Source organism: Pinus tabuliformis, chromosome 5_1 (assembly GCF_031772625.1).
Source record: "Pinus tabuliformis cultivar Carrire ecotype Pingquan chromosome 5_1, CPIR1, whole genome shotgun sequence".
Classification (NCBI taxonomy): domain Eukaryota; kingdom Viridiplantae; phylum Streptophyta; class Pinopsida; order Pinales; family Pinaceae; genus Pinus; species Pinus tabuliformis.
In genome coordinates, this window is record NC_142305.1 from 426663761 (window position 1) to 426683253 (window position 19493).

Consider the following 19493-nt stretch of genomic DNA (forward strand, 5'->3'; position numbering starts at 1 on the left):
ATTATGACAGCCACACACAGAAAATAACAGTGATTTTTTATCAATGTGACCCTGGAAAAACCCCCTACAACTCTTGGGGAAAACCAATTTTAGAGCTCTTCTTTATTTCTGAAAATGCTTTTACAGATAAACTGAAATACACAGTAAAAATTCCACCAGCCAAAATTTACAACTTATCTCGATTTTCGTGCTTGAACTCCACCTCAAAAATTGTGCCAATCAGCAAACAGCCAAAAAAGAAATTTTTCTAGCAATAAAACAGCATTAAATGTTGTACGACATGCCTCGAAAAACGTGCCCAAAATTTGTTGTACGAACCGTACAAATTCCAGTAGTACAGATACCTCAAAATTTGTGCCCAACTCTGACTCGAAATTCGTGCCCTCGCTGCTATCCATTTTCCTCGATTTTTGTGTTGTCCCTCTTCCTCAATACATGTGCCTTTTTCCAGTTGTACGGTTTTGCCTTGGAATGTGTGGCAATAAATGTTCCTGCCAGGTTTGCTGAATGTCTTCTTGCTACTCTCCTTCCTCACTGCTCAGAAATTTTCTCCTTGCTCTCTCTTCTCTTTCTCTCAAATGCTCATGAAAGAATGAATGATCTTTTCCTCTTCTCTTCTCCTTTTACTCTCTAAATCAGTGTTTTAAGATTCGGCCGGTTCGGAACCAATTCGGCCGAGTTGGTCCGAGTCAAGGCCTCACCAGGTCGACTCGGCCAGTGAACCGGTTCGGCCAGCCGGGGTATTACCAAGCCGGCCGAGTTGTCTAAGAACTCAACTGGCTCGGTAATAACCCGATCGGCTCGGCCGAGTCCGAGCTGACTCGGCCGGGTTGGATGACAGCGATCTGTGAACTAAAAACAACGATTTTTTTTTATTTTTTTTCCTTTTGGGGGACTCCAAAGTTTTCACTATGATACTTTAATGGTTTTTTGTCCCTAAATAAGTTTATCTCGTTTGATCTTGAGAGGTTTGTTTAGGTGGTATCACATATGTAGTAGAGATTTCTTAAGGGATAGCTTCATTCTTCTTCAAAACTTTCCAATAGGTTCTTTGCCCCTTTCTTAAAGCAAACCTAAATTTGTGGCCCCAACCTTGGCCCTCCAAAGATGAGCATCGAGCCTTGAGTTGATTCCACGTGATGCTACACCCCTTGATGAGCCTACAAATGCTAAAACACTAAACTTAAAACCTTAGACGTTGGACTATTTGATGATATGCCCAAATGGACTAAAGGTGCCCCCTGGCTGGCCTTGACCCTGTTTTGGTGGATGGTGCCTTCTTCCAAAGCACAGATGAGGATGGTTATCATTGAGATGACTTAGGAGGGCTAGCACATCCCTCTTTTGATGCCAATGCTTACCCTTAGGGGTGTCATGTCACTCACATGCTTGAAAAGGGTGACATAGGGTCTCTCCTAGATGACATCATGGTGGAGGATGCACCTTTTGAAGATGTACACATGCACTTTGGGACTTTCTTGGAGTGAGGAACACTCTTGGACCCTTGTATTAGTTCCTTGATGACTTACAATCTATTTTGGAGGATAATGCCATTTCTAGCCTCCTTGGTTATGTGTTTTTGTTTTGATCTCTATATCATCATCATGTATGTATTGGACAGTGCACTGGGTTCCATTTTGATATAATGTATATATTCATGAGCCTACTTTGATCATATGTTGTCTTCTATCTATATTCTAATGTTGGGTTTGGAAACATGAATGAAAATCTTTAAAATTATGTTTTTTTTATAAATAATATATATATATATATATATATATATATATATATATAATATATTTATTACAACGACCGAGTCATTGAAATCGAGCCGACCGAGTCGATACCGAGTTGGAGTCGGAGTCGGAGTGACCCTCGGCCGAGTCGGAGTCGGAGTCGGAGTTTTAAAACATTGCTCTAAATGACCTCTTGGGTTACCCTAAGATCTAATGGCTGATATTCATTTAGATCTAGGGATGAGAATAAATATGCATTTATTTCTCACTTTCTATTTTTTAACTCACCCACTTGAATAAAGACCCACTTAGCCTTTTATTTCCATAGTCACTTTTTCACTTTCTAATTCTTCATTGACTTTAATAAAGTCACCTTTAAATTAGAGTATAACTTTACCACTTATAAAGTCACTTTTAAATTAGAATGTAACTTTACCACTTATAAAGTCACTTTTAAATTAAATTGACTTTACCACTTATAAAGTCACTTTAAGAGAAAAGTACAAATAAATTTGGACACTTTTCCCTAGGCCAAAGATCAAAGCCTTAGGGAACCACTTGTTGTCTGGTACCCAAATTTTAACATTTCTGATGTTTCGTTCACGGATCCAGATCTGAAACGAAAAAACGGCGTTTTGGGGTTGGAGATAGCCGTTTCTGGCAACTTAGGTATGAACCAATCAGATTAGGAGAGAGAAGATATGAATGAGTGAGTTAGGTACCAAAAGAGGTTGGAGGTCTTTCTTATTTATACAAATCGTTGAGGGTGAAAAGACATGACGTTTGGGCTTCATGAGCATATATGAAATTGACATCGACTTTGACAATTTGCACGTGAGGGCTTAAATTCAAAAACACACTTCTCCTTTGACTAATTTGAGTAATCTTTAGGTCGATTTTGGTCCTCTCGAAAAGAGGAATTCAATGCAATAGTTATCTTCATCAAATGAGTTGTCCAAAGTGGAATTTGACTTTAGTTGTATAATTTAACACATCAGGTTCACTAAATTTCCACAGAGGGTCCAATTTCCTTAGCATGTTTGTAACTTTGTTGAACTCTTGAGTTTTAATGTAAGATTGAAGCTTGAACCTAGGGCACAAGAGGAATTTCAAGTTAAACAAATAAAATCAAAATTTACATACAACATTTGAATTTTGACATTAAAAAAAAAATAACTCAACTCAATGCAACAATAATGGAAAAAAATACATTCAAACCCAAGAAAAAATCATGGTAAAAAACTAGGGCACAAGAAAAAAATTAAACAAATAAAACTAACAATCAAGATTTTGCATTTTTGAAAACAAAAACAAAAAAACCCTCTCCACTAAATGCAACAAAAATGACAAAAAAAAAACACACTCAAATCGAAGAAAAAATCATGGAAAATATATGTGTGACAACCCAAGGAAAAACAAGGAAAAAACAAAAAATAGGGCCAAATTTGATGCCCATACCTGAAAACCACGCCCTGCTGAAGAAACTTGGTCCAAACTCGAAATTGTTTTGCTTGGGATGCTAAATTCTTTCTCTTTTCTCCTCTCTTGCCATGAGTTCTCCTCTTTAGATCTCATCTTTGCCCTCTGTCTGCAAAATGAATAAAAAAACAAAAATGGACTTTAAAATCTGTCTGTCGTGTAGCCCAGATATTTTTTCATATCGAATTGAAGCAAAAATCATGGAAAATATATGGGTGACAACCCAAGGAAAAACAAGGAAAAAACAAAAAATAGGGCCAAATTTGATGCCCATACCTGAAAACCACGCCCTGCTGAAGAAACTTGGTCCAAACTCGAAATTGTTTTTCTTGGTATGCTAAATTCTTTCTCTTTTCTCCTCTCTTGCCATGAGTTCTCCTCTTTAGATCTCATCTTTGCCCTCTATCTACAAAATGAATAAAAAAACAAAAATGGACTTTAAAAATTGTCTATCGTGTAGCCCAGATATTTTTTCATATCGAATCGCGACTTTTTCAAAGCGAAAAAATTGTTGATTTAATCGCGATTTTTTCTGATGTTTGCAACACTGATTTATACACAAATAAGCAAAGTTCTCATTTACATAGCATGTAAGGGTGCATATAACCAAAATAGCATTGATTGCAATCCATCCCTGAACCAAAAATACATCAACAAATAGGCTCTAGATCAAAGTTACTTGGGAGCGGGAGCGAAAACGGGGAGCGGGAGTGGGAGCGACATTTTCAAAAGCTCCCGGTTTGGGAGCGATTCAGGGAGCGATTTTTTATATAATATATATTTTATATATTTTGATGCATATATGTCAACAAAAGCATGTAGAATGATGAATTAGATATAAAAAACATAGATTGAACCATATAACAACAATCATCTAGACGTTCTAATCTTCATCAACCACGTCCACAAGTTAGTAACATAGTAACATACAACATATTGAGTCTCGTGATTCATCAATCTTAAAGTTTCAAACTTTCAAAATTCAATATATAGCATTTATCATCATTAATAACCAAAGTTGTACTTGTAAGCTAAGTGTAACCATTACAACAAATAATATCTAACATGAAATGAAATGTTATAAAATGAAATGAAATGAAACAACTTTCAACTTTCAAAGCATCATATTCATAATTCATTACCAATGAGTTATAATTGCCAATTTCAAACTGCAAACTTAAATTTTCATATATTGTTTACAAAAAATATCATAATAAATATGAAAAAGTCAACAATTATAAAAACTACTAAAAACTAGAAAAGACAAGTAAATCTATTATCTATTGCTAATGCTTGGGCCTCTTGCCACCACGAGAAATGTCTAATTTTTTAGTCTTGTTGGAAAATCAAGATCTTTGTCATTAATTTCACCCTCTAAGAATTAATATCCAGAGGTATCTTTGTCATTACCTCTGGATTTGTATAGGGATCTTTGTCATTAATATCACCCTCTAAGCATTAACATAAGATAGATAAAACATAGCATGTCAAGTCAAGATTTTGTTTGAGTGATGGGTACATTTTTAGTAGAGTCATGATAGAGGAGTTCGACAACCAATGTCACTAACATCAAGGTACATAGAGGGATTGGTGATCTTGATTAAATATGAGTTCCATACCCTAATACATGACAAAATCCAATGGAAACATTGCAATCCCCCCAATCCTGAAAACTAATAAGTCTGCTGGATTTTGAATGAGATCTAAAATTCTACTTTCTCCATATGAAATCCAATGAGGTCAGAACCACTCTCAAACATCCTGAGCCATATCATGGTAATGTTAAAAATTTAAGTAAAAGAATGAAAATGAAGATCAAGGAAAATGCCACTTTTACTTTAAGAATTTAACATTACCATGAATCACATATCAATACTAAGGCCATAGGCTTGATCATTAGGTTGCTCCACTCAAACACTATTTGTTTCTTTGAAAAAAAATTGTCTTTAGAAAGTTACTGCAAAAAAGACTAGGGAGCTTCCCTCATCGCTCCCTAAAAACCAGGGAGCGCGTTCCCGACTAGCTCCGGGGGGGGTGCTCCCCCGCAACCCTGCTCTAAATAACATCTAGCATCCAAAAAAAAATCATACTACAACAAATACTAACATATCATCAAAATCATTGCTTATATTGGGATCTTGGTCATCAATATAACCCTCTAAGCATTAAAATTAGAAAAAACGTAGCATGTCAAGTCAAGATTTTGTTTGAGTGATGGGTACATTTTTAGTAGAGTCGTGATAGAGGAGTTCGACAACCAATGCCACTAACATCAGAGTACATAGAGGGATTGGTGCTCCTTATTAAAAACTAGTTCCTTACCCTCATACATGACAAAATCCAATGGAAACATTGCAATCCCCGTAATCCTGAAATCCTGAAAATTTGTTAACTCTGTTGGATTTTGAGCGAAATCTAAAATTCTACTTTTTGCATATGAAATCCAATGAGGTTGAAACCACTCTCAAACATCCTCAATCATTTCATGGTAATGTTAAAAATTTAAAATTTAATGTTAAATGTCACGTTTACTTTAAGAATTTAACATTACCATGAATTGCATAGTAATAATAGAATCATAGGCTTGAATATTACGCTGAGGACCATAGGCTTGAATATTACGCTGGTCTAGGGGAGAATTAGAAGTTGGCCAACCAAATGAAAAAAACAAAACAAAAAATTAAAAAAGGAAAATTTTTACGCTGAGCCGGGAAGGTACAAACCGCATGGAACTGGTCCCGAACCGGCCAGTTTGGTTGAATAGGCCAGTTCGGTATCGAACCGGTCTATTCTAGTTTAGAGGCCGGGTTCAAACCAGTTTTGGGCCAAAAACGGCCAGACTGGCCGGTTCCACCGGTTCCAATCTGGTTCTGATAACATTGTTATTATTATAAAAATGTGTTAAAGTTCACCATCACCTAGTTGAGGGAGTGAGTTTGCTCCTTCCCAATCCATGGCATTGTATTCTCAAAGGAGCAAATTCCTTGGTGACAAAATGATTCTGCAATCAAATTTTATTTCATGTTTGCTTTTCTCCACTGTATCTTGAATTTGTGTGATTTTGAGGAATCATTCCTGCACTCACTCCTGCATATCCTGCACCAAGTCTGATAGTGTAAACTTACAAAGAATATGCAGAACCATATTCAAAAAATGTTTCAGGACATTTTATAAACATGTTTATTGGATAGCTACTCTATTGGGATACCTGTGTTTCTTTGAGAAGGCAAGGTTTGTGCTAAGTTCATCCTCCTTGGAAATGTGTCTCATGTCAACTGACCTATGGCTTTAGTCAGAGATGCTTGCCATCCCTGATTGGGTTGGTCATGGCAGGACAGCTCTGCCATGAACCTAATTTCGGAGCTTCTGTGATCTCATATGACAGACACTCAATTTCTGCTTAAAAAAATAAATAAATAAAATACCTGCTGAGCACGCTTGTAGTATGCATCATAATATCCAGCTGAAAGGGCATAAGTTCCCATCAAAATTCGTCTCTTCACCTGAAATCAAGAATACAACCATCATGTCCATGGTTCATAGGATAATTCATCTGAAAATATGTTGCTTGATTGCAAATAACAGTTGCTGCTAGAAAGGTGAAACACAAGTTCAAAAGATTTAAATAGATAGTTACTGAAGATTGAACAAAGAAATATATGTATAATATCAATTAAAGAAATGAAATTTGAAAAGCTAAATTTTACCGAGATTTTGAAATCTGAAAATGATAAAATTTGACAATCAGAAACTTGGATTTTGAAATTATTAGGCCAAATAGTATAACAAAACTAGAAACAAGATAATATGATTTGCACCATCGATAAGCAGTAAAAACAATGGAAACCAGTTAACCCTGGAGTGGGGTTGCAACGTAAGGCAAGACAATTGATACAGCAAGGTTGACACATTCCCTAACCAGGTATTCATACACTTGTGCTTGAATTACAAAATGTGAAAAGTGGGCAGCTTCTGTCCTCAAAATGCAGTCTCATGACATTCATGTGCAAAGTTATGGTCGTAAAATAGCTTAATAAGGCAAAGTCATTCTGGCACCAAAATATATACTTATAGTTGCAAGGTAGCTGACTACAAACCTCTTGACCAAACCCTTTGGCTCGGGAGGAACCGTACATAGATTCCAAATCATCAGCAGGAACTTGACACCCGTACCTGTAATCACAAGGATTAGAAAAGTGATATTAAATTAGTACCAGATGAACCACGCAGAGTGGTGGCATATTATAAATGGTGAATGTGGCTATCTATCACCCACTATCGAAAACAGTTTGCAAAAGCAGTAACAAATAGCTCCTTTGGAAGTGAAAATAGGTCCTTTCTATTGAATGCTCATTTATCTATCCAATACTTGCACATTCTTTATGATTCAAGAATTGAATAAAGATAGACAACATATATCGCAGAACGTAGAAAAGTGGAATAAACAGTCCCTGATTATTATGAGATTGACAGAGTATTTCTGCAAATATATTGAGTAATGAATGATTGATATGAATGTCATTTACAATGAGCCTCATAATAGTGTATAAATAGACATTGACTGGTCACGAGGCGAACTGATGTGTGAAGGTGACAATATCAGTTATATATCACCAACATCATGAAACATTGTCAGTTTCTTAGGCCTGCAATAATACTGATTTTTTCTGCTGTTGATGAAATTGTGATACATTCAAACAAATCACATTTTTTCCTAAAAAATCGTTATTCAATTTAAAATATCACCAGTCTATGCACAGGTCCAAAACAAAGCCGGAATTTTAATTTCTTTTAACTCATTCTGAAAATAAGTTGAAAGGGTCTGAAAGAAATAGAGGTATCCAACATTTTCCATCGAGCTAACAAGTAGAAATAGAGTGTCTTCAATTTCCATCAACCATTTATTGTAGAGTGGGGGATTGATTCTCATCAACCATTATGATATTTGCAGGTATGTGCAACATGGCTTCTGTCTGTTTTTTGATATTTTGGACAGGTTTTGCAATGTCCATTAGATTTTCCTCTTGTTGATTTTTAACGGAAGATCTATCATTTATTTAGGTATGTTCTTTTTTTTCCAGTACCCTTGTGTGTTGATTTCCATTCTTTTTTCTTTCCCAGGTTTAAACTTTTACATATGAAAATGCCAAAGGCTTTGGATCCATTGTGGGAATATGGTGAGCCCAATGAGCCTCATAATCAGCAAAATCTGTCTTGCAAGTTGGGTAGGAAGAAAATGACAGGGGGAATCAGCAGGTCGAAATACCATCTTACACAAATTCTGCAGCACGAAGTGGCATTTATCAAAACTCAACTCCATAAATCATTCATATTGCCATTTAATAACTTCAAGAAATGGGGAAAAAGAAAGAAGAGAAGGAAGCTTTGAGACTTGAGATTGCAACAGGAATTGCAAGATCCAGGGCAGCCTCAAACATTTCAGGGGCAGGGGGAAGTGAGAACTTCTCCTTGGCCTCACCTTCCACAATGCCCTCACCAAGCTCAACTTCTTTTGTTCCAAGAACCATAATTGACACACAACCTCCTGTTAGGTCACTCTATAAAATAAAGTAAAAGCAAGAAAAAGAAAGGACTGTGGGTAGTTGTTTTCTATGGAGTGACATTCATTTCAAAATTGCCAAGAACAACCTGTTCTACCAATTTATGTGCAATGATGACGATGTTGTTCGCCCAAGGTACAAGGCACCTACCAATAACAAGTTGAGAGGGCTTATCTTTCAAAATAAAAAAATTCAATTGCTCTTGTAGCTTGGAGGAGCTTAACCAATCATGGGAAGTCATTGGATACACTGCAATATTATACAACTGGACCTACAGGAAGAGAAGGGCCCTTCTTAATTTCTTGGATAATTGTCCCAAGGGGAAAATATTTATTCAATCTATCAATGCATCTACACGTTAAAGATGCGGCATTATTCATGTGAGTTGTTGGATGAGTTCAACGAGAGATAGGTCTATAGAGTGTTGTACAAGTCATAATGGATAACATTGCTAATTGTGTGTTTGCTAGTAAGTTTCTTTGCTAAGATATCTACATTCATTTTTCCATGGCACTCAAGAATTTGGTTTAAGTCTAAAATCACAATCACAAACACACTCAAATGCCACAACACTTCTACTTTGCACAGCGGAAAATACACAACAGTGAATCAACTAGTACACAAGACAAATTTTAACCCAACACTTGTTATATTACAAATCTTTAATACAACAATCTTAGGGCTCCCGTACCATGGCCCTTACAATCATCCCTGATACAAGACAACAACTAGGGCTTGGTATCAACAACTATGATGACCAATCTACCCTAAACAAAGCACAAATGACCTACTATTTTTGGCCCTCATAAATTGTTGATAACTTGATGTATAACTGGTTGATGATGCCTTGATGATTCTTACTGATATATGCAATGATCAGATCTGACAGTGAACAGTTGGCACAGGTTCAAGAGGAGCATCTGCTATGCTTCTAATAATGCATTGTTGACATTATGTTTGCTTTAGAAGTCCTTGGTACGTAATGATGCTTATCAATGGTGATGATGCTTATGTTGCTGAAGTGTTTAAATGATGCATCATGCTATGCTGCGGTCATGGGTTGCCTATGATGAAATCACAGATGATACTTATATATTGCTTGAGCCACATAGTTGTTTTGATGCTACTGATCAGATTTATGGATGATTCTTTTGATGCATATAGTACATATGTTATGTTACTTACATGGTAATCTTCATAAGTTCAAGGAGAAAAACAAAGCTTGAGTACACAACTTCATTATTTGATGATGATAAGTGTCACTCATTACTTTTATGTTGTTGTCATCATGACTTCAAAGATGCATAAATTTCATATGGTGCAGTTATGAATCAGGATTCCTATAGTTGTTGGCTTTCACATGGTATATTGTTTGGATTGTTGCTCTTGATGGTATCAAGAAAGTTTGACAAATAACTATGAGCTCATGGTTTGCTTTTCACATTGATGAGAAGCTAGATACATATTGCTATCTCTATGATGGATACATTACAGATAAGGATCACATGGATGATTACTTAAATTGCACATTGGTAATGATGTTGGTATAAAAGATCTTCTTGTATGAAGAAAATTGGCCAAGAGAATGGTGTTATTGCAGGTTTCATGAAGACATAGCTATTTGAAGACATGGTTATTTGGAGACATGGCTTACTTAGTCACATAATGATGATGATAAGGAATGATGTATACTTCTTACTTTATGATGATAGGCTTGGTTCTCACATATGTTGATTATCATGGTTGATGCTTATCAGATGTGGGATGTTAGAAAACTCCCTAGTGATGATACATGTTTGATATATTGAGGAAAGAACATGCAGTTCTTGCTACGATGATTTGATGATGATGTTGTGGTCATGGATGATGACTATGGTGCTTTCACATGTATATGATATGATGTGAATAGTTTTGTGAAGAAATAGGCATTACTGCTTGGAGATATGGCATATGCTTAGTTGATTCATGAAAGGCTATGTTTTTTATGAACATAGATAAAGGCTTTTTCTACCAAAGAAAAAGAGCAAGTTGATCTTGATAAGGTCAAGAGGATGAAGTTGATAGCAGATATATATGAAAATATATATGCGACATACTTAGTCACAGGTTGATGATATTAAAGCTACATTGTATTTTCTTGCAAATTGATGATGAACATATACAAGTTGTTGTTCTTGATGCTGCTGACAGATGCTTATGGTGCAGATCATATATGGTGTATGATAGTTGTTGATAACTATCATGTTCTTGTCTTTGGTCTTTGTTATAAATATCATGTATATCATTTGATGTAAAGGTCATGTAAAGACCTATGATGTAATAATTGTCATATTTAGTCATGTATGGACTTTTGAGATCATGTCAAATATGTAATCCCACTTGGTTGGGTGGTTGTGTCAAAAATGTAATCCCACTTGGTTGGGTGGTTGAGTCAAATATGTATCCCCACTTGGTTGGGTGATTGATGTAAGTATGGGTCCTTGGTGATAGGAAGGTCATACTTAGTTGAGTCATAGAGTCATGTACTTCATTTTACATCCGTCAGAGATTTCGGCATGTGCTCAGGGGGAGCATGATCAGAGAATTCAGCATGTGCTTAGGGGGAGCATGGTCAGTATTCATATTCAGTAGTTCAGATATGGAAGTCTTCATTTAACATTGGTCAGCCCTTTTCCCTTGATGTCAAAGGGGGAGAGTAGCTTGGTGTTTGGAGAATAGCTTGATGTTTTGAAAAGTTTGGTGCTTGGCTTGATGTTATTTACTAGTTGTGGTGACCAAACACCAAGTGATTTCCAGCAAGTCCAAAGGGGGAGATTGTTGGCATTATGATGCATGTGTTGTCCTTGACGGCAACTCACTTGTAACAGAACAAGTATATGGTAACTAGATGAATCCACAGGTCAGTTCATAGGTGACAGAATGATAGAACAGAATACCATAATGACAGGTCAAAAGTTTACAGATCAAAATCAGAAGTTTGATACGGGGAGATTGTTGGCATTATGAATTAGGTGTTGTCCTTGATGGAAACCTACTTGATGAGTTGTCCTTGATGACAACCTATTTGATGAATGGAATCCTACTTGATAAGTTGTCTCTTGATGAAAATCTACTTGTTAAAGGTATAAACAGGATGTGTTTACAGATGTGACAGAATGCATGGCAATTCAAAGGAATCAGTTCAGAGGAATGATAAAGTTGGAAGTTCAAGAACTATACGTGGGTTTTGTTAAGCCAAGTCACGTATGCACGCGAGTTTAGTGAAGAAAAGTAGTGTATGGTTTTTACACCATGGTATTCTAAATACCAAGGGTCCTTACCATGGTATTGGCCCATAGTAATGACCGTGACAACGGATATTGATCATGTCAAATATTACCACAGGGACTAATGTAGTTTTGACCCATGCTATTGGATAAGGGCTAAACTATATAAAGAGGTAAAGATCGAAGTGCTAAGTGTGCAAGTGATGGAAATCTTTTGAAGAGTTAGATCAAAAGCAAATATGCATGTTATGGGTTTTTGATGCTTTGCTTGATCTAAACTAAGTATGCACCTGAGAGTTTGATGATGAATGAGATCCAATAGATCTGAAATAATTATGCACCAATGAATACAATGATGGATCAGGATCATGAGACCTGAAATGACTTTTCATTGTATGATCTACTCATGGATTGACTAGATCTCAGTACTAATGCATGTTTTTATCTCTGAATATTATGATCTGGGCCTTTCTGAAGTTCTGAAGAGCTACACAATTTTAGGTCAAAATTTGCAGATCTATACGCTGGTTGGTCTCGGGAAAAGTGCGTATACACACAGGTTCGCTTCTTCAAAGTCGTGTATACAAAGTAAGGGTTTCTGTTTATAAATGATTGATCAACCGGATTAGTGTTGTTGCTTCTCTGTTGTCTGTCAATAATGTCCTCATGTTGATCTGGGTTAAGTGATAATGTCAGAAGTAGAACTAATTGAATGATGAAGTTGAATTAGGTTATTGATTGATTGAAGAATGTTAAGATTACTTGTTGATTGTGATTGAATATCAAAGACAGTTTTGTGATTGGTTCAGAGTGTTGCAGTAGATCTAAGTATGATTCAGTGTTCTTTTCAGAATTGCGGTGATCAGTTTTCAGTTTTTAGTATATTAAGATCTGTACGCGGGTTTCTCTACAGAAAAGCGCGTATGCACGCAGGTTGTCTTAAGTGAAGTGGTGTATACATTTTGACAGATGGATGATCAGGATTTGCAGTAGCAAAATATGGTTTATGTGATATGCAGTATGAAGTTCCAGTTGATTGGTTGAGTTTTGATTAAGTTTCAGTTGATTGGGTTTCAGTGATTGATTGATTCAGTTGTGTCAGAGATTGATGATTGTGTTTCAGTCATGAGTTATAGTTTGATTATTGAGCTTAAGTGTTGATAATGGATCCAGTGTGAAAATTTATGAAACATGGTCCATAGAGGTTGCTGAGGGTTGGAGCCTTCAGTGAGGAATTCGAAGCTTCCTGCCAGTAATAGTTGGTGATCAGATCAGGGGGTTGGAGCTCCCTTCCAGTAGGAGCTGGAGAACAAGTGAAGGTTGTAGCCTTCTGTAGGTGGGTCCCTACGTACTAGTATGAGTCTGCACCAATACAACATTGTAAGAAGATTTTTCTTCATATTAAAAAAAAGACAGAGACAACAGCAACAGGTGGTTTTTTCCTGCATTGGGTTTCCACCTTAAATCCTAGTGTTCATGTGTGTTGCTTATGTGTGATGGTTTATTTTGTTCTTACAGCACATGGTTACTATTTATCTAATGTTTAATAAAGTACTAATGCATTGGCTAAAAACCAACATATGATGAATTAACTGAATCATAAGTTTATTGGATGTACGCTAGTTGTCTTTAGAACAGTCGCGTACACACGTGGGTTCCTTCCAATAAAGTCACATATAGAAATCTAAATATGAAATGAAAAAGTTATTGATTTGAAAATACTGATTCACCCCCCCTCTCAATATTTTTCCCAACAAATAGGCTTTCTTGATAGGACAACGACAGGTTCAAGTCAAAAGGGACATGACTTTTGATGAGAATGTTTCCTATTGGAAGTCTAAAGAAGCTCCCAGGGGCTTTGATGATGATGAAGATCGTGAAGTTCCCAAGTAAGAGAGTTCAGGTCAATCCAATCCTTCAAAACATTCCATAAATCATCGAGAAAAGCTAGAAGGGCATGGCGATCCAATGGACCCAGTTGTTGTTCCTGAAATCAGGAAAAGGCTAGCTTGGCTTAAATCGACTTTGCAGGAAGCAGAAGGACATGCAACACCATGTGGCACCTTTAGGGAAAGCAAGAGACCGAAGAGGTATTCTAGATATGCACCATTGATGACTAATCTCATTGACTTTGAACCTTCCACCTGTTGGGAAATCCTAGGAGTTGGCAGTTTAAAGTCCAGTGTGGAAAAAGTTGGGAAAAAATCGAGATTAAATCCCCAAAATGCGATTTTTTTCGTTGGCCGATTAAATCGGCCGATTTTTTGCTGATTTTTCCCCAGTTGAAAAAGTCGGGATTAAATCGGGACTTTTTTCAAAAAATCGTGAATGAGGTAGTTTCTTTAACAATTTTTTAATTTAATTCTTTTTAAATCGTGATTTTATTGAAAAAGTCGGGATTTTATTGAAAAAGTCCGGATTTTTTAAAAAATGAATATTTTTGTATTTTTTTAATTTTGCCGACTTTTTCAAAAAACTCCCGACTTTAACGACTTTTTCAACTTCTGGACCTTTGCCGATTTAATCCCGACTTTGACTTTTTCCACATTGGTTTAAACGATTTCCCTTATTATGACATTAATTTGTGATGTTTTCATTATTAGTATTAGATTTCTTAGTTATATTTTCTTATCATCAAGATTAATGCCAAACAACAAAAGAAGAGAACACAAGATATAGGCATGCTGCCAGGGCAAAACCCCCCTCTAGGGGAAAACCCCGTCACAAATTCTTCCTTCAATAGATTCAAAAGATGAGATGACCAAGACCCTTACAATCTAGATTTGAGACTACCACCATCAAGTCATCCTCCTTTCACTATGTTTGCATAATGAGGTTCATATCATTGTGATAGCACTGAATACTTGCTACACCAAAAACTTCATTACTGCAATACCACTGAGATCTTTTTACTGTGAAACCTTCTCACTGTGGTGTCAACGAAAACTTCATCACTGTAGTGGGACCGAACTGTAGTAGCAATGTGATGGCACTGAGATACATCACCGAAATGTGGAAGCACTAAATTGTGGCAACCCTGAACTTGTTGGAGCATTGGACTGTAATAACCCTAAACTTGTTGGAGCACCGAACTATGATCCCTAAACCCTATCCGGGTTCCTGTACATACACCGAAACCTTATCCCTGAAATACCTTGTCCGAATTTCTATGATCACCGAAACTTCTCTGAAATGCGAGTTCTAAGTTAATGAAATGCGAAAATCTCAACTGGGTATATATAGTGGTTTTCCATCTAGAAATGAGCCGACATGAGTATATGAATAGGTGTGTCGTTGTATTTAGGCCGACATGATCTTCACTTGATAATTATTCTTTTGAGGTCGACTTGAAGAGGCAGTCTTGAAGACTTTGTTGAAGAGGATGACTTGATGGAGGAGTCAAACAATAAATGACTTTGACAATTAACCTAAAGCCTACAATGGAGGCTTGACCTATAATTGACCCAAGCATGAAACCCATGCTTTAATAAGTCAATTCAATTTAATAATAAAATTCTTTCACTTTCTTTTGACAAATAAATTACATTTTGACTTCAAGTACATTAATGAAGACTGAACCTAGTTACATTTTCCAACACTCCCTCTTAACTAGGGAGGTATTCATATTTACATATAACCAAAGAGGTACATGGCAGATCTCAAACCACTTCATCTATGAAGAAGTTTAGGCACTGCAATGCCACGGATGTTATGAATATAATTATGTAAAAGTAATAATATAGATAATAAATAATAAACATAATAATATGTAAATAAGTAATAATTAGTTAAACAAAGAGGCATGTCTAAGGAGACATGACCGTTCATAAAGGGACCCCTACTTGGTATATAAGCAAGCCCCTCACTCTTAATTGTATCATCATTCTTATTCTTACATTTTAATATATATTCGTGTATTTGCAATGGAGATCTTTATATTTCAAGTCTTCTGGAGTATTTAACTTGAAGAACAAACTTTGTTCGTTACATTGGTATCAAAGCATTCCTCTGAGCATATAAACCTTGTTCATTGGTATCAGAGCTGTTCGATCCTCTGGCCGCTCAACCGCTGCACAGAGCCAGTTTGATCTAGGCCTTTGGCCATTGAAATTCGTCAACATTGTTGTCGTCTCTATTAAAACATTTCTCTACATAGAGCTTGGAGTTTCTCCATTTTTCGCCAATTGGCCCTTGGCCATAAAAAACAATAGAAAGTCAGAAATATTGAAAAGATAAAAGATAAAAGTATATATATATATATATATAGAAAGTTAGAAAAATTGAAAAGAAAAGGGGAAAAGAAAATAAAATTAAAGGAATACATATATTAAAGAGAATAGAAAGTAAAAAATCATTGAAAAAAAACAGTAGAAAAAAGAACGAATTTATAGAAACAAATTAGAAAAACAAATTAAAAAAAAAAAAAAATATATATATATATATATATGTAAAAAAAGAGAAGAAAGGAAAAGAAACAAAGAAAATCACACTTACCTTCCCTTTTGATTACCACTTGTGCTTTAATTGTAGCCAGGTACAAATTAACATTACACCCCTAACGCAATGTTGTTTCCGCTCCTTGCCATTATCCTTGTGCACATCATTCCAACAACTCCACCGCCATTGCCCTTCATTTCCCCATTACATGCCCTAACCTTACCTTCCATTAATTTTCCGATTTAGCCCCTCGGCGTCCATTGACTCCCCCATATTCCGCAGTTGATTCCCCACTTGACCTACGCTTCTATCACTAAACGTGTATCCAACACCATCCTCGTTAATCACTCATCCACATGTCTTACCATTGTCTTGACTTCCTCCAATTACCTGCTTCAAGTCTAGAAGTTCTTGTAATGTGACACTACAGGTCTGAAATTATCCAACTAAGTCTGCACTTTTCCGAGCTTTGGTCTCCCGCAAGTTCGTAGGTTATGCTTGCTATAGGTCCGAGTCATTAAGAGATGAAAATTAGTATGCCATAGTCATAGGTCTTTATTACAAATCTGAGCTTTCAGAGATTCTTCCTCAAATGTTTCAGGTACATGCCACAGTTCAAGCACATATTAGAATTGATGCCACAGTCTTATGCAAGGGTCGAAGTGTACAAGTCTGAAACTCCTGAAGAGTCTTAGCACAAGTCTTCCATAAGTCACAGATCCAAAATATCAACACCACAAGTCCAAGGTGCACAAATTTGCTACAAGTCTAAGGTTTGTGTGAAAAATCATATACTAGAAGGAACCCCTATTGCAGCAAATCTGAATCTACTTCACCTACCTGATTTTTAATATACATTAACCAAGTTATTATTCTGAATACTGAAGCAAATTACTTCTGCAACCCACATTAATTAAATATTTGATCTCATGAAACAGAAACTAGAGCAAAGAACAAGATATAGGACACACTTATTTTTGGACACAATAGTCCCTGGAAAAACCCAATGCGGGAAAACCGGTGCAACAGTTTTGAGGGTTTATTATTATGCAGGAGAAATATCTAAATACAAATCTAGGATTCTCATCTAGCAATCCTTTACAGAGAAAATACTGGCAAAAAATCTGAGTGAGTTTTACCTCACTTCACCCGGCAAAACTCTGGCTGATCTGGCACGACTGGCAACCCCAGCTATTTCTGCGATGGCCCTGCGTAGGCCATGCGTCAGCCTTTCAGGGTCTACGTCAGCCATGCGTCAGCTCTCCTCGTTGTTCCAGCAGTTTCGGTTGTTCCGACAATTCTGGATTTTGCATGATAGGCAGCTTTTCTGCGTCAGCTCTCCCAGCTACTGTGTTGCCTCTGCAATCTCGCTCTGGCTCTCTGTCTATATTCTCTGGAAAGTCCTCTCGGATTCTCACTGCCCCTCAGCTACAAGATCTCCCCAATTGATTTTCCTCCTAAGAACTTCTCACCTCAGAAAATCGATTTCCTCAATCTCTATGTGTGTGTTTTCAAATGAACCCCGAGCCTCCATTTTATACTTTTCCTGTTGAGTCTTCAACGTCCGAGATTAAGTCTTTAATCAACGGCTAAGATTAAAACATGACTTGATCCACCTTCTAGATCATTCTCACCCATATTTTAATTAATACCCATCAAAATTTTAATTTCCCTAAGTTTAGACTTAGGAAATCCATTAAAAATATTAATTATTTTAATAAAATACAATCCGAGTGGAATTTCACCAAACAATTTATGGGTTCTATAGAACTCATGTGCCTTAGCCTCTCCACCAATTGGCAAGGCTAGAGCACTTCCGATGCTACCAAAAACTAACAGTTTGATCTTCAAGAATTATCACAGAGAAACTCAAATTCTATCCACAAACTTCACCCTTATTCACAGAGTATCTACTACAAAGAAATTCCACAGAGATTCACCTTCTTGCATTGAGATGAACCACTTGAAATTTTGTTCTTTCTTGCACAGAGACAAACCATAGAGAAATTTGTCCTCAAGAAATACAACTTTATTGTCACTACTACTTCTTCTCTTTTTTGCTTTAGGTCTGAATCCTTCATTGTATCCTGAGTGATACGGATGCAGGTCTGAATCCTTCATTATATCTTGTCTTTGTCTTCCAGTTCCATTGCACTACCGCCGGCAAAATCCCCTCTGCATCGTGCTCCCATGGTTCCCGCTACCATTCATCCTTCTGGACTACTATCCGCTTCATGTGTTGACCACCACCCTTGTCCCAAATGTCACGACCACGTGGCTTCCATTGTGTCCCACACTGGTTTTGTCCCCTGTCGAGTTTTCCCTCGACCATTGCATCTAGTTATTCCATCCGACCACCTTGTTATCCCGACCATTGGTCCGCTCTCCATTGTCCGACGACTCTAAGCCCGACAGCTGACACCGTCCCGGTTCCTCGTTGCTTTCTTTCAGTCAACGGTCACGTCTGTCTCCACCAAGGTTCATACTCGTTGGTTAAAATTCTTTGAATTACATTATATATATATATATATATATATATATATGAAGTTATATATGTAGTTTATTATATACGTTATAATTATATTATATAATTATGACTATATAATCAATTAATTTGATTATACCATTTAAAAAATATATATATAAAGAATTAATTATTACTAAGGGGGACAAGGGATTATTCTAGAGATTTTAATAAAAAGACTAAAGCAAGTAGTTTATAAAATTGTGAAGTGAAAAAAAGTGTAAAGGACTAATTATAAGGTGATTATTATATCTCCACATAATTACAAAGTGATTATTATTTAGTTAAGATTTTAGTTGTTAAAGTGATATATTATAAAAAAGGAGTTATAAAAAAATTAAAAGTGGGTTCATTTAAAAAGAGGGACCTTATTATAGCTTGAAGAAGTGGGTCGCTCACACTCAAAATATATAAACTTTTACCAAGATCAATCATCGAAGATAAAAGAATGGAGTCTAATTCAAAAGGAAAGGAAGGAAAATTTTCCTAT

General features: G+C 36.4%; 1 protein-coding gene across 3 annotated transcripts in view; it reads right to left on the reverse strand.

Annotated features, from left to right (window-relative positions):
• The window catches only part of LOC149165316 (Amidase family protein), a 191627-nt gene that overhangs the window by 24499 nt on the left and 147635 nt on the right, over positions 1 to 19493 (reverse strand). For 2 of the 3 annotated variants that reach the window (XM_089432285.1, XM_089432284.1), the window contains exons 5-6: positions 7313 to 7388; positions 6641 to 6718 (exon numbers count right to left, since the gene is read on the reverse strand). In XM_089432285.1, coding sequence (XP_089288411.1) covers positions 6641 to 6718; positions 7313 to 7388 — 154 coding nt within the window. Of the gene's footprint in view, positions 1 to 3578; positions 3622 to 6640; positions 6719 to 7312; positions 7389 to 19493 lie in introns of those variants that run through there. The other variant, XM_089432286.1, reaches the window with a different exon arrangement.